The 16,607-nt window shown below is 37.8% G+C and overlaps 1 protein-coding gene across 1 annotated transcript in view; it reads right to left on the bottom strand.

Annotated features, from left to right (window-relative positions):
- Positions 1-906: 906 nt before the first annotated feature.
- Positions 907-16,607, bottom strand: part of SHCBP1L (SHC binding and spindle associated 1 like) — a 41,988-nt gene continuing 26,287 nt past the window's right edge. The window contains exons 7-10 of the mRNA XM_069074319.1: positions 14,683-14,836; positions 4,859-5,109; positions 3,046-3,168; positions 907-1,204 (exon numbers count right to left, since the gene is read on the bottom strand). Coding sequence (XP_068930420.1) covers positions 953-1,204; positions 3,046-3,168; positions 4,859-5,109; positions 14,683-14,836 — 780 coding nt within the window. The 3' untranslated portion in view covers positions 907-952. The remainder of the gene's footprint in view (positions 1,205-3,045; positions 3,169-4,858; positions 5,110-14,682; positions 14,837-16,607) is intronic.

Consider the following 16,607-nt stretch of genomic DNA (forward strand, 5'->3'; position numbering starts at 1 on the left):
CCCCTCCATCATCTCCCCTCTCGTTACCCTCCCCCCTATTCTCCTGTAGTGTGATACCCTAGTGTGTATGTCATTCCCTCCCTAAGCCAAATTCAATGAGAACAAGGTTGACCCATTCCCTTTTGCCTTCCTGTTCCTCCCCTCCACTGTGACCATTTTCCCTTGCCTCTTCTATATGAGAGATTACCCCATTCTGTCTCTCCCCATCTTCTCTCATTATATTCCTCTCTCACCTCTTAATTTCACCTTTTAAGTATCAGCTAAACTGATATTTCTAAAGAAAAGCACAGATGTGACCGTGCCACTCCTCAAGATGCTTAGTGGCCCTCTTTTGTTTCTAGGGTAAAATATAAACTCTTCTGATTGGCTTTTAAAGCCCTTCACAATCTGGCTTACAGATTAATTCCAAATCACTCTCCTTCATATACTGTATAGACCAGCCAAAGTTGCCTACTTGCTTTTACCCCACCCCCCCAACCCCCACACACAACATTCTATCTCCCATCTCCATGTCTTTGTACAGGTGTATTTTCTTCAATCTGCCTCTTAGAATCCTTCATTTCCTTCCAAAGAAAGCTGAGGTGTAATCCAAAATCTTTCCCTTTTGGAAGAATTTGGTATATACTGTGTGTTTACTATCTAGGTAATTATATCCCCCAGTAGATTGTAAGCTCCTTATTACTAAACCTGTTTTGTTTCAAAGGTTTCCTGAATTTAACAGGATACTCAAAAGTTTATAATTAAAATATTTTTAAAGTAGAAACTATCTAAAGCAAAAGCATGAAACTTTTTTTAAATGAATCATTCCCTCCAAGATCATTAATAAAAAAACTTCATAGTTTAATTAAACAAACTCAAAACTTAATTACAACTACCATTTCCTTGGGAATCAGCAACTATTTATTAAACAAATATCTCAAATATGCATCCTCAATATGAATCATGATGCTATTTAACTTGTGACTATTCTGATATCCCCCTTTAAGTTTGCTTCTATCTTATTATTATTCATTTCCAGATTCAGATTTTGCATTACTTTGGATAGCATATCATCATCTTTTTTATCTCCTGAAGCAGCTCCTTTGTTAAGAGTTCCTTCTGCTATGATAAAAAACTGTTCTGTTGGCTGCAGAATGCTTAGTCCATATCCATTGTTGCTATAAATATGATTATTATTCATCTTCAATTTAGGGGCAGGAAGAACCTGTTGGGGTATTAAAATTGGTTAATTTTTTAAAGGATAATTTCATATTTTCCTTATTATAAAGATGACATAACTAGTATGATATTAACACTTAACTTGGACCTAATCAGTCTATTAGTTAAATAACTATCCTTAAAAACATTAATTGGAAACTGCTACTTGTTTCAGTTTTTAACAGGTACTGCTTTTCCATATTCTGAATAATAAAAACTAATAAGATATACTTCAAAATGACCATTTCATCGATTTAACATATCTAGATTCACATTCTTACAAAATTTGATTGTGCTCATAAATAATACTTTTAAAATGCTAGTAACTATTCTTCTCAGACTTACTTGATGGATCCTTCTATGTAACGTAATCCTGAATCAGACAAGTCCTACTTTCATGTGACCTTGGACTCTCAAAAGTGGTTCTAGCAGATAGTTAAGCTCTACAAGTTTCTAAAAGCTAGAAAATCTTCAAGGATGGGCCCTTTGAAAGACTGAGTCTGCTGTCCAAGGACAAGCCTAGCTGTATTATTACCGAAATTCTGACCACCTGGGGACAGTTCAGAGTAGTCACACTATCCATTCTACAATGACAGTAGCAACAGAGGAAAGGTAGAGGTTAAGAATAATATAATCTAGAAGCATTAATTTAACTGCTGATACTCAATCTTTGTTCAATGATCAAGGAGCTGATACGCTACTTGGCAGCACATCAGGAATACCTTGTTAAGGAACTATGTTTTAGGAAAGAAAGACAATTTCAGTCCAAAAGACTCATTTTTCATCAGGACAGTGAGGAGATCAGAGATGAAAAGATACTAAATGAGGATGAACATCCCATCTAGCAGTCCAGTTGGCCTATCTTGTCACCTGCCTTGCCACTACCTCCATTTACCCTATCTGGAAGTGTACCCAACCAATTAAACCTCCAGAAATCACAATTTAGACCTTGATTGATGAGTATAAATTCACCTACCCCACTATTATGTAGCAGGACCCCAAACCAGACCATGTTTCCAATAAGCCATGCATTCTGACTATTCTCTAATCTGCCTCGTCCAATATCCTTCCCCCTCCTGCTTTCTACCCCTTGCTATGGACACAATCAAATCAATAGTACTACTGCTTCTGGAAAGGGCATATCATTTGGCTAGGAATATGGATCAACTTTCCATCCCTATGACTCCCCAGACCAAAATTCACTTCCCTGGTCAATCAATGCCCTTATTTGTGTGTTGTCTCCATTAGAATATAAGCTCCTTGAGGGCAGATGGTCTCACCTTTTTATTTCTCTTCCCAGCATCTAGTATAGTACCTGGCATAAGTACTTGATAAATGGTTTTTCACTTATTTCTTCATTCTTCAATACAAGGAATTGGGAATGTTTAGCTTGGATACTTAAAAAGGAGACAATAACTGTCTCTAAATATTTCAAGGATTATTAATGCAGAAGAGGGATTAGATCTGTGCTACTTGGCTCTAGGTAGCAGAACTAGAAATAACAAGTGGTAGTTGCAAAGAGAGAAAGATTAGGTTTTACATGAGGAAAAATTTTCTGAGAGAAATGGAACAGGCTGCCTTGAAAGGCAGGAAATTCCCCCTTCACATGAACTTCAAATAGAGAGACTGGACAACCACTTGTCTGGGAAGTTGTATAAGAGTCTTCATTAGATACAGTTTGGACTAAATGGCCCCTAGGATCCTTTCCAGCTCTTACATTCTGATACAGTATAGAATAGATCAGATGCTCCTTTATCCTTTATTTCAACCATCTGAATCCCTACAATGAATATTTTAAAATTCTTCCTAAGTAAAAACTTTAAAATAACTATTAAAAAATGAGATTACCTTCATATTCACCCCACCTAAGGTGCTTTTTGAATTGTCACTAGTTCTAAGATTATTGCAGTGATGAATTTCATTTCTTTCCAAAATGGCTATGCTGCCAGGATACAGCTCAACACCAGCACCCTGCAAATTAAAAACAAGCAAAAAGCCAAAAATTACAAGAAAAAACTCACAAGCTTTAAATCTGAAATAACAGTTCCTTTTTTTAAAGAAATGAGACTTCTCTTTGATTTATGGAAATTCACAGGATGAAACAAATAGGTGTTTAAATTCTGAAATGCCATGAAAGAACATATGAGTGTAGCAAACTTGCAGAAATATTTGGAAAATAGGGCTAAAATATGACTGATATGGAAACACGTTTTCCATGTCCGTACATGTATAGTCTTTATCAAATTGCTTGCCTTCTCAGGGAGGGAGGGCAAGAATTTGGAACTCAAAATTAAAAAAAAAAAGTTAAAAATTGTTTTTACATGTAATTAGAAAAAATAAAATATTAAAAAATAAAAATGGAAGAAAAAAGAAAATAAGGCTAGAAGGGATAGTAAGATAATCCCATGCCATCTGAGACAAGTGTAAAGATATATATATATATTTTTTGCTTTTTGGAGGGCTTTTGGGGTTAAGTGACTTGCCCGAGGTCACACGGCTAGTTTTTGTGTTGTGTCTGAGGTTGGATTTGAACTCAGGTCCTCCTGACTCCAGGGCCAATATATTCACTGCACCACCTAGCCGCCCCTAGTGTAAAGATATTCTAAAATCTCCTCTTCAATGTTAATTTCTATCAAGAAATTAGTTATCCCTTCCACATCCCAACTTTCCCCATCGAGGTTTTGATATATCACAAGTTGGCATAAGAAATTATATGGGAATTTGGGGCGAGTTTTGTGGAAGTCACAGACAACATGCAAAAGCCAGCAGATGATATAGAGCCTATGACTAAATACTTAATCCAAATTTTACAGTAAGGTAAACACCCCCAAAAAGAAAAAATTCAGACTTCTTTGGTATGGAGAGCCAAAAATTTTTACAGATTTTACAGTTCATAGGGGTGCCCCAACCCCCACAACGTAGAAAGGATAACTACTCCTTATGCATCAGTTTAAGTTCACTTTTTTTTTTTTTGCTTTTTGGAGGGCAATTGGGGTTAAGTGACTTGCCCATGGTCACATAGCTACTATTTTTTGTGTTACGTGTCTGAGGGTGGATCTGAACCCAGGTTCCTCCTGTCTCCAGGGCCGGTGCTGTATTCACTGAGCCACCTAGCCGCCCCAAGTTCACTTTTCTTAGTCCTAGGCCAAAATAAAAAGTGGGTCATCATTCTAATAGTTAATAAAAATTTTACTCCTAATTTTTTCACCCAAATTCTTTATTAATTTCTTATTAGATTTTTCTCCCTTGATCAGTAATATTTTTTGGCTATCAATTAAACTTAGGTCTGTAGCAATATCTGATACTTCATAAATTTTTTTAAAAAATGTTATGTGTATTGAATTAAAGTTTTATTTAAAAGGTCAAAACTTTACATTAATCAATTCACATTTGGCTTTTTGCTCAGAGGCTTTTGAGTCACACTTAGTTCTATAAACTAGTGATTCTCATCTTGAATCGATATGATCTGGTTTTTCCCCCCTAAACGTACTCTCTTGAACCTGTTTCTCATTAGCTTATTTTAGTTTTTGACTTTCTTTACTTTACAAAGTAATCTGAACTCTGAATCTTCTCTAAATAGTTGCCAGTTATTTGCACAACAAAACTGCTTAACTTTGTTCTAAGAATAATCTAAGTAGTAATTATTATTAAAATTAAGTACCTGAGCTCCAGTAATTTCACTGTCAGTGATAGTCAAAGCTGCTCCTGTAAGAACACATACTCCTGTTCCTTCACATTTCAATACACAGTCCTCTAGGGTCATGTGACCGGATTCCACAACCACAATACCATCAACAGTCCCTTGTTGTACCAAAGTAAGATGCATCAGTTTCACATTTTCAGCTTTAGATACTACAAAACCGTCACGAGAAGGTTCTGAAGTGATCACAATCTCCTCTCTCTTTCCAACTCCTGATTAACAGAAGAAAATATATAATTATTTAATACTAGTAGAACAGATTTGAAGTATTTTAGTCATTTAAGAAGAAATATTTCCTTTTTTATATTTACAATAAAATGTCTTATAAGTAGCTGAAGTCTTCAGGACACTTATCTATAAGAACTTGATTTTTCCAAATTTGTTTTCTCAATTACAGGACAGCACAATAGAAACAGTCTCCAAACTTAACCATTTTTCTATTCAAAATCCTTCCCTTAAGGCCCATTTTAATGCCCCACATAAGTCCTACTCTGTTGTGGCATGGACATGACTTGCACATTCCAAAGTCCACTGCAGTGTGGACTTTGGGATCCAGTAGTTGGGAGTGTGGTCCGCCTTTGCCCCCGGGGCAAGAAGGCACTGAGGAGCCACAGTGCCGCTGACGCCACATGGCAGCTTGAGCTCCTGGCCTGCAGAATGTAGGGGGATCAAGCGACCAGTCTGAGGGGTAAGTGGTAATTTTAAAGGTTAATGCTAGCACAGTACAATCTCTGGTAATTCCTATGAAGCTAGAAAGGAATGAACACATGTACCAAGTGAAGAACTGTCATTTGAAGAGCAGACTAGCCTAATTCAGAGAATCTCATCACCAAAAGGTTAACTACCGTGTTTCCCCGATAATAAGACACTGTCTTATTAATTTTTTTGGACAGAAAAACACCAGAGGGCTTATTTTCAGGGGAGGGTTTATTTTAATGAACATTGACAGCAATTTTAATAAACAGGTAAATGTGAACAAAAAAATGTACCTTTATTCAATAAGCAAATCACTGGGGAAGAACAGGATGATGCACTTACTGCTGCAGCTCTGATTGGATGCAGCTCGGAGCGCGGCGTGCGTTTCATGGGGTGGGGGATGGTGCACCTTCACTACAGTAGCAATCTCAATAGGGCTTATTTTCAGGGGAGGGCTTATTTTAGAGGAATCTTACACAGTAAGGCGAGGGCTTATTTTCAGGATAGGTCTTATTATTGGGGAAACACGGTACAAGGTAATGCTATTTTTGGCCACATCTACTTATATCTATCAAACATGGAAGGTTTCTAAGTATGTGACCACAGTGATAAAAACAGATTAATCGAATTCATGTAAAAGGGGACTCTGAACAAACTTTGGAGCTACAGAACCCACAAAATGACACAGAGAAGCTAACCTCCTGCCGAGGACAACTTGGCAGGCTGGCAGGAATCGGCCAGTGCAGCACTCTGGGAGCCGAGCCCAGCCCCATGTGAGCCAGAGGATTTAGCCCCAGGGCGGGCCTGACCAACCACTGGCTGGAGGGACTTCAGATCACCAGCAGCTATGGCAGTTTCCAGAATTATCAACCCATAGATGCTAAGGACAAAGTAAGAGGTCAGTGCAGTGTGGACTTTGGGATCCATTAGTTGGGAGTACGGTTGGCCTTTGCCACCGGGGCGAGATGCTGCTGAGGCGAGATGCCGCTGAGGAGCTGCAGCACAGCCACCTCCACGTGGCAGCTTCAGCTCCTGGCTTGCAGACTGTAAGGAGACCAAGCGACCAGTCTGAGGGGTAATCGCTCTTACTTTAACCTGCTTGGATCTGGATTGCGGTCTAGGGTAGAGGTCCTGGGATGTGCAAGCAGCTTGCCAAAGCATGTGGAGACCTCAGAGAGGGCACCACCTTCCGCAGCTGAGAAAACCCCAGCATTTGGGACAAAGCTCTCCGTCTGGTGGCAGACACCTACTGTGGCAAAAATTCCAGGGGTCAAGTGATTGAGTGGCAACATGACCAGGCAAAGGAAGCAAATTAAACACAGCAACCCAACTTTATACTCCTATTTTGGGAACAAAAAGAATCAAAGCATGGAACAGGAGGAAGACAGTGAAATCAGAACTCCTCCACCAAAAGCTTCCAAGAAAAATATGAGCTGGTTACAGGCCATAGAGGACCTTAAGAAGCAGATAAGAGAAGTGAAGGAAAAATTGGGAAGAGAAATGAGAACAATGCAAGAAAATTACAAAATGAGAGTCAACAGCCTGACTGAGGAAAATAACACCTTAAAAAATAGACTAACTCAAATGGCAAAAGAGACTCAAAAAGGCAATGAGGAGAAGAATGCCTTAAAAAGACAAATTTGCCAGATGGAAAAAGAATCTCAAAAGCTCACTGAGAATCACTGCTTCAGAATTAGATTGGAGAAAATGGAAGCTAGTGACATTATGAGAAATCAAGACGCTGTTAAACAGATACAAACAAATGAAAGAATAGAAGGCAATGTGAAATATCTCATGGGAAAACCACTGACCTGGAAAATAGATCCAGGAGAGATAATTTAAAAATTGTTGGACTACCTGAAAGCCATGATCAAAGAAAGAACCTAGAAATCATCCTCCAAGAAATTCTCAAGGAAAACTGCCCTGATATTTTAGAACCAGAAGGCAAAATAGAGGTTGAAAGAATCCACCAATCACCTCCTGAAAAAGATCCCAAAAAGAAAACTCCTAGGAATATTATAGACAAGTTCCAGAATTCTCAGATTAAGGAGAGAATATTACAAGCAGCCAGGAAGTAACAATTTGAATATTGTGGAAACAGAATCTGGCAGCTTCTACACTGAGGGATCGAAGGGCTTGGAATATGATATTCCAGAGGTCAAAGGAGCTGGGATTAAAACCAAGAGTCACCTACCCAACAAAACTGAGTATCATGTTTCAGGGGAAAATATGGTCATTCAGGGGAACAGAGGACTTTCAAGTATTCTTGAAGAAAAAACCTGAGTTGAATAGAAAATCTGACATTCAGATACAAGAAGCAAGAGAAGCATAAGAAGGTAAACAGGGAAAAGAAATCATGAGGAACTTAATCAAAGTTGAATTATTAACATTCCTACATGGAAAAATGATAATTGTAACTGATGAAACTTTTCTCAGTATGAAAACAGTTGAATACACACACACACACATATATGTCTACATAGGAGGGTATATGGGCGTGTGAATACATATTTGAATGTGTTTATGTATGTTTATAGGTATACATAGATAGAGGGCACAGGACCAATTTAATAGGAAGGGATGATACTTAAAAGGTGAAATTAAGAGGTGAGAGAGAAATACAATGAGAGGAGATGGGGAGAGACAGAATGGGGTAAACTATCTCATATAGAAGAGGCAAGGGGAAATGGTTACAATGGTGGGGAAGAACAGGAAAGAAAAAGGGAATGGGTAAACCTTATTCTCATTGAATTTGGTTCAGGGAGGGAATGACATACACACTAAATAGGGTATCTCACACTACAGGAGAGGGGGGATGATGGAAGGGAAGGCAGGCTGGCGGGGAGGGAAGTTGGAAGCACCCACTTTTGAAAAGGGACAGGATCAAAGTACAGACTAGAACAAGTAGGAAGGTGGGATAGGAGGGAGGGAAATATAGTCAGTCTTCTACAATATATCTATAGACTACAGTAATGTTTTGCATAGCTACACATGTACAACCTATACTGAATTGCTTATCTTCCCAGTAAGAGTGGGTGACAAGGGAGGAAGGGAATGAATCTGGAATTCAAAGTTTTAAAATCAAATGTTTAAAAAATATATATATTTATAGGGGTGGCCAGGTAGCACAGCAAGGAAGAGCATCGGCCCCAGAGTTGGGATAACCTGGGATCGAATCCGGGCTCAGACACTTAGCACCCACCCAGAAACACCTGGCCATGTAACCTTGAGCAAGTTACTTAACCCCAATTGCTTAGGGGCGGCCAGGTGGCTCAGTGAGTAAGAGCACCGGCTCCAGTGTCAGGATGACCTGGGATCGAATCCGGGCTCTGATACTTAGCATCACACCCAGAAATAACTGGCGGTGTAACCTTGAGCAAGTTACTTAACCCCAATTGCTTTAAAAAAAATTATGTGTATATATATATATATATATATATATATATATATATACTATTATTAATACTTTACATGTAATTGGGAAATAAGATATACAGGCACTGGGGCATAGAGATCCACCGTACCCTACTGAAAAAGTCGAAGGTGGTATGGGAGAGAGCAGATTGGAGGAAGGGATGTGGGACCACTATTTTAGGGCGGTGAGTAGAGGAAACATGGGGAGAAAATTTGTAACTCAAAATCTGGTGGAAATGAATGATGTAAACCAGAAGTTAATAAAGCATTTGAAAAAATAAACAAATAAAAATAAAACAAATCAATCAAACAAGTATTTATTAAATGCCTACTATGTATCAAGCACTATGGAAGGCCCTGGAGATACAATTACAAAGAAGGAAAAACCTATTTATAAAGAACTTCTATTCTTAAACTGAAAAGTTTTTGTACGAAGCCAATATAACCAAGATTAGGAGGGAAGCAGAATATTGGGAAAGAATTTTTACAAGCAGTGTTTCTGATAAAGGCCTCATTTCTTTTTTTTCTTATTTGGAAGGCAATTGGGTTTAAGTGACTTGCCCAAAGTCACACAGCTAGTAAGCATGTCAAGTGTCTGAAGCCACATTTGAACTCAGGTCCTTCTGACTCCAGGGCCAGTGCTCTATTCACTACACCACCTAGCTGCCCCTACAAACCTCATTTCTAAAATATACAGAGAACTGAGTCAAATATATAAGAATATAAGTCATTCCCTAATTGATAAATGGTCAAAGGATATGAACAGGTAATTTTCAGAGGAAGATATTAAAGATATCTATAATCATATGAAAAAATGCTCTAAATAACTATTGATTAGAGAAATGCAAATCAGAACAACACTGAGGTATCACTTATCAGATTGGCTAACATAACAAAACAGGAAAACGATAAATGCTGGAGTAGATGTGGAAAATTGGAACACTAATGCACTGTTGGTGGAATTGTGAACTGATCCAACCATTCTGGAAAACAATTTGGAACTATGTCCAAAGAGCTATTAAAATGTGGATACCCTTTGACCTGGCAATACCACTTCTAGGGCTATATCCCAAAGAGATCATATAAGTGGGAAAAGGACCCATAGGTATAAAAAAATTCATAGCAGCTCTTTTTGTGGTGGCAAACAATTGGAAATCAAGGAGATAGCCATCAATTGGGGAATGGCTAAACATGTTGTGGTATATGAATGTAATGGAATACTATTACGCTTCAAGAAATGAGGAGTAGACAGATTTCATAATAACCTGGAGAAACTTATGTAAACTGATGCTGAGTGAAAGGAGCAAAATCAGGAGAATACTATACACAATTACAGACACATAGTATCTGTGATAACTAACTTTGATAGACTGGGCTCCTCTCAGCAATGCAAGGTTGTAAGACAACTCCAAAAGACTCATGATGGAAAGGGCTATCCACATCCAGAGAAAGAATGAATGCAGACTGAAGCAAACTACTTGCTTTCTCTCTTTTTTGTTGTTTCTTCTTTCTCATTGTTAATTCTATTGGTTATAATCCTTCTTTACAACTTGACTAATGTTTAATTTGTAGAACCTTTATCAGACTGCAGGCCACCATGGGGGGATGGAGGGAGGAGAAGAAGGGGAAGAAAATTTGGAACTCAAAAGCTTGTGGAACTAAATGTTGTAAATTAAAGTAAATACATAAATTTATTAATTTTTTTTAAAAGAACTTAAAATTCTAAATGGGTGAAACATATATACAGTATAAATATAAAATGAATGAATATTAATGCTTACAAAGTAATTAAAATACAAGGTAGTTGGGGAGGGAGAGCACTAAGCAGCTGGGGGAAGGAATGGGAAGTTTTCATGAAGAGGATGTTGCTTAAGCTGCATATTAAGGACAAAAGGGACTTTATGAGGTAGAGGTAAGGAAGGAGTACACTTCAAGCATGTGGGATAGTCATTACAAAGGCATGAAGACAGGAGATGGAATGTCAATAGTGTGGGAAGGGAAATAAAGGCCAAAAATATAGGTTGGGTTTAGATTTTAAAGGACTTTATCAGCTAACTAGTGTTCGTATTTTATCCACATGGTCAGATCTTTGCTTAAGGCAAATTAATTTGGTATCAGTGTGTATGAATGGGGAAAGACAAGGCAGGAAGGAACACTTGTCAGACATCTAGGAAGAGAACCACGACAAAGTTGTGTCATGAAAACCTGAAGAGGAAACAGTGTCCAGAAGGAAGAATGTGGCCAAGTGTCAAATGCAACAGATAAGCTGAAATGAATGAGGACTGCAAAAAGACTTGATTTAGCAATCAAGAGGTTATGGTAACTTTGGAATATAGATGTTTTGGTTGCATGATGAGAGAAAAGCCAGATCACAGAGTTGAGGAGTGAGAAGTGGAGACAGTTTTTCAAGGAGCTTAGCTAAAAAAGGGAGGATATGATATCTCTCGAGAAAGATGATAGCCCCCAGAGATGGTAGTGACTAGGTCTAATGAAGGATTTTTTTTTTTAAAGAATGAGATAGATTAGAGCACATCTGAATGCAGTAGGGAAAGAAGCAAGAGAGGCTGAAGAAAAAGCAGGGATGAATAAAGATGCAATGGAGGAACTGAATTAGCTAGCCAATAAACATTCATGAAACAGCTGCTCTGGTAGTCGTGGGCACTGTGCTAAACTCTGGGAATACAAAGAATGCAAAGAGAAGCAGGACAGTCCCCGTCCTCTCTGTCCGAACGGGAAGGAAGGCAGGAGGTGAGGCGAACAAAGAGAAGGGGAAAACAGGGATGCCAAAGGCCTCCATCATCTCGGGAAACAGGAGGTATGGCCCCGAAAAGAGGAAGGAAGAGAGTTATAAGATGCTTTACAGAGCAAAGAGGTTTGACATGGTTTTGTGAATAGTGAGATAAGCAATCATTTAGGAAGGGAACGAAAGGACTTCCTTGCTGCAATAAGGGTCCAGTTGATTTGTATAACATCATTTTTTAAATGTAATTTTATTATATATCTTTAATTAACAAGCAGTTATTTTCTCCTCCCCTCTCCTTGCCAGCTCTCTACTGAACAACAAAAAAACAAAGACCATTGTAAAAAACACACGTAGTTAAGCAAATTCCTGTATTGGGCATGTCCTAAAATAAACGTCTCATTCATCTCTCACTTAGGAGGTAGACAGCAAATTTCATGTTGATTCCTTTGGAAACATGATTTTTCATTGCACTGATCAGAGTTCTCAAGTCTTCCATCGCTGAATAACATGGCTCTGTACTGGTCAGCATGGTTTTGAGACCTCATCTTGTAATCATAGTACAAAAGGTGAATGGTGGAAGTCGGTCATAAAGAGATAAGCAACAGGATAAGAGGACAAGGGATTCAATAACAACAGGAGCAGAGGACAATGTAAAGCTGAAACTGAGATTGGAAAAGGAAGAGAGGAAAAAGCAGGAGTGATAGCCTGAGAAAGTTCTGAATGGTACAAGGATTGGGGCATCAACGACAGTGGAAAATTAGGCTTAGGAGGGTGAAAGGCACAGTGAGAGGGCAATGAGAGGTAATATGTCAAAATTTCTAATTAAGTAAGTGGAAGACTTGTGGGTAATGATGAACTCTAGTGTGTGACCATTCCTATTTGTGGAGTGAAGAAACAGCACACAGGATTTAAGGAAGTTACAGAAATGGGTCAGGGAATTTGAGGGAGCATATATGTGAATATGAAAATCACCTAGTTAAGCAGAGAAAGATGTGCTTTGTTCTAAACTCCTTGAGAAAGGAGGAAGAATTATCTAGGGAGTTGATATACTACAGCCACTATAATTTGAATGGGGGGGGGGAATTACATGGACTTCAAAGGAAGAAAGGTTGCTGAGTGATGGGGCCAGTCTGGAAGCAACAACAGAGGAGCAAGGAGTATCATGACTAGTATACATCTAGGATCAGGGTATACAGGGGTCTGAGTTGGAGGGGTGTGTGAGAGAAGGTATAATCAGCACTTTAGAGGATAATGTATTGTAGTCAGAGAGGGTCCAAATCTCTGTGAAACCCAATAGATGAAAGGAGTGTCAGACAAAGAGGTTCAGGATGAAGGGAATTGTTTTCACTATGGAATGAGAATTGCAGAGAGCAGATAAGAAGGGGTATGTAGGGTTAAAATGGGATAGGAGTGGGTAGGGCTGGAAAGGTTGAAATAAGAGAAATAAGAAGTAGTTAAGGGAAATGTCTATTAAAATACCTATTCATATGAGCATTCCTAAAGTCTATGATTCACAGTCAGAACATAAAATATTCTAAGGCATAAAAACTAAAAATATTTTCAGAATAATAAATGAGTACAAATATAGACTGTAGGTGATTTTTGATGCGCCTATTTAAAGATATATTCCTCCAGTGGAATGAAAGCCTTTTGTGAGGTTTTTGTTTGTTTTGTCTTCTTATCCCCAGGGGCCAGCACAGTGTCTTACACATAGGACTTTGATGCTCAATACTCAGTGATTTGGGTGTTTATAATCAAATATACAATTTGTTCTGGAGAAAAAGCTAAACAAACAGTAAATTAGCATCTACTGAAAAAGAGGACCTTAGAAAAAGCTATACATCTAAAAGAAGTTGCAAATGCAACCCACACTAATATGTTACAACAGACTATAAAAAAGAAACTCTCAACTTTGAGTCAGCAAACATGAATTTATGTCCCAAATTTGGTACTTACTATCTCAATGATCATGGACAAGTTAATCTTAAGTTTCCTTATCTGTAAAACAGAAGTATGCACTATTTCTCTCACAGGACTGGTATGAGGAAAGTGATTTATAAACCTTATCTTAATATGAACTATTATTACACTCATTTTCAGATTATTGTCACTATCATCAGATGTAATACCACTATTTAAATGTAAGAAAATCTGGTGACATCTATACTAGATAAAAATATGTACATATTTTTAACATACAGACAATACTGAAAGTCCATCTGTATTCAAGAAAAGACTAAGATAAGTGAGTAGGTAGCTAATTCTAGTTCTAGACCTAAATAAAATGAAAATAATAAATTTGGCTTTTCCTTTCAATTAAAATTTTTTTGTTGTTTGCATGTGAATTTATGTTATTCGGGTTTTTTTCCAATCAAGTGAGATTAACAATAGGAGAGGATTGAGTTCAAACCCTGACTCTGGTAGTGATCACCTTTGTGACTATGAACTAGTAATATTATAAAGTATAGATGTGAAGAGCTGTAAATCACATCAACCAACCTTCTCACTTCAGAGATCTGGAAACTGAAGCTTACTGAGATGTCCAGTCCCATGCAGACAGAAGAGAAAAGAGCTGGGATTAGAACCCAAGTCCTCTGACTCCCACTCCAGTCCTTTCTCCAGTATAGTATACTTCCTGGGCCTTGGGAAACTCTTTAAGGCGCTATGCCTAAGTTATAAATGGGCTACATTGGAGGGAATTCTCACACTAATAAAATCACAGATCCCTCATGTGGAAGTAAACGATGAACACACTGGAAAAAGTTAAAGTCTTAAAACCAACTTTTGGGGGGAAAAAAGTACATGAAGGCTGACACAAAAATATGTCCCTAGAACATAAACATTTTCCCCATTTCTAACTATGGAATTAGGCATAAGTTTTACAATATATAATTATTCTGATGCCAAGAACTAGAAAAATAGGTAGGCTAACCTTTAATAATGATATCATCAGTCAATAAGGCAAGGTTTGTAGCTTGATATTCTCCTGGAAAAATGACCACTGTGTCACCACTGTAACAGCTATCCAAAGCCAGATCTAAATCATCATGCTGTTGGAGAAGTGTATCGGAAGATAAATCTTTAACCTGCAAAAAGGAAAAGAAACATTGTATTTCTAATAGTAGATTTAATGAACTTATATAGCATTATAAGATTTAGAACAAGAAGATAATTTAAAAGACCATGTAGCCTAATCCTTCCACTTTTTGATGAAGAAGATGGAAGTAATTGGCCCAAGGTCAGTAGGTAGTAAGGCAAAGCTCAGTTTCAAACTCAAGTCCTTTGACTTCAAATTATTCCTTACCTAAATTACACCACAGCCACACTCCTACTTTTCTGAAGTAGGTGCCAACGACAACTTGATCTTTCTTCTCCCCCTACCCTCCCAATATTTAATGTTACCAAGTTCTACCCATTCTCAATGCCAGTACCCTGGTAGAGTCCCTCATCACTTCATACCTAAACTACTCGCCTTCTAGTTGGTCTCCTTCTCTCAAGTATCTCCCCACTCCAGTACATCCTCCACTTAGTCAACAAAGTGATCTGCCTAAAATGAAGATCTGACCATGTTATTCTACTATTCAATAAATTCCAGTGGTTTACTACCTCCAGGATGAAATATAAAAACTTCTGGTTTTTAAAGTTCTTCACATAACCTCATATCCCTACTTATCTTTCCAGTCTTCTTCACATCTCTTCGCCTCCACATACTCTTTACTGGTCCTCAAACATAGGAAATTCATCTCCCAACTCCCTGCATTTTCCCTGGATGTCCCTCAGGCCTTGGATTTTCTCCCTCCTCATTCTCTGTCTCCTTGATTTCTTGGCCTTAAAAATCTCAGCTAAACTTCTTAAAAGGGCCTCTGAAGGAAGCCTTTTCTAGTCCTTAATGTTAGTTGCCCTTCCTCCGTTGATTGTCTCCAATGTATTTGTTTATACACCATTGTTTTCATGTCATCTCCCCCATTACATAGTGAATATCTTGAGGGCAGGGACAGTTTTTGCCTTCTTTTGTATCCCTAGGGCTTACTAAAATGTCTGAAATACAGTAGGTGTTTAAGGAATGCTTGATAACTTGAAATGGTCTTTTATTTTAGGAAACACATCCGCTATAACTATTTCAGTAACTACTATATCATTCTAGATTACAGAAGATTTTTGGAAGTCAAAATCCAGAATACAAGAACATGGATTCTTTTTTTTAATTATTATATGCAAATTAAAACAATTCTGAGATAATACCTCATACCTATCAGATTGACTAATAAAACAAAAAATAAAAATAATTTTAAATGTGGGAGAGGATATAGGAAAGTATGGACACTAATGCACCATTATTAGTTGTGAACTGATCCAACCATTTGGAGAGCAAGTTGGAACTATGGCCAAAGGAATACCCTTTGACCTGGTAATACCACTACTAGGCTTGTATCCCAAAGAGATTTAAAAAAAAAAGTAAAAGGACCTTTATGTACAAAAATATAGTAGCTCTTTTTGTGGTAGCAAAGTGAAAACTAAAGGGATGCCTATCAAATGGGGAATGGCTGAACAAACTGTGATATATGACTAGGATGGAATACTCTTGTGCTATAAGAAATAATGAGCAGGCAGATTTCAGAAAACCTGGAAAAACTTAAATGAACTGATACAAAGTGAAGTGAGAAGACCCAGGAGAACACTGTACAAAATAACAGCAATATTATATGATGATCAACTATTAATGACATAGCTGTTCCCAGCAATACAAAGATTCAAGACAACTCTGAAGGACTTATGATGAAAAATGGTAACTGAAGCACACTTTATTTTTTCAAGTTTTTTTCTTGGTCTGTGTTTTCTTTCAAAACTAATGTAAAA

This window comes from Petaurus breviceps, unplaced genomic scaffold (assembly GCF_028583685.1).
Source record: "Petaurus breviceps papuanus isolate PSGF00001 unplaced genomic scaffold, PetGlider_PUasm1.0 90895, whole genome shotgun sequence".
In the NCBI taxonomy this organism is placed as follows: domain Eukaryota; kingdom Metazoa; phylum Chordata; class Mammalia; order Diprotodontia; family Petauridae; genus Petaurus; species Petaurus breviceps.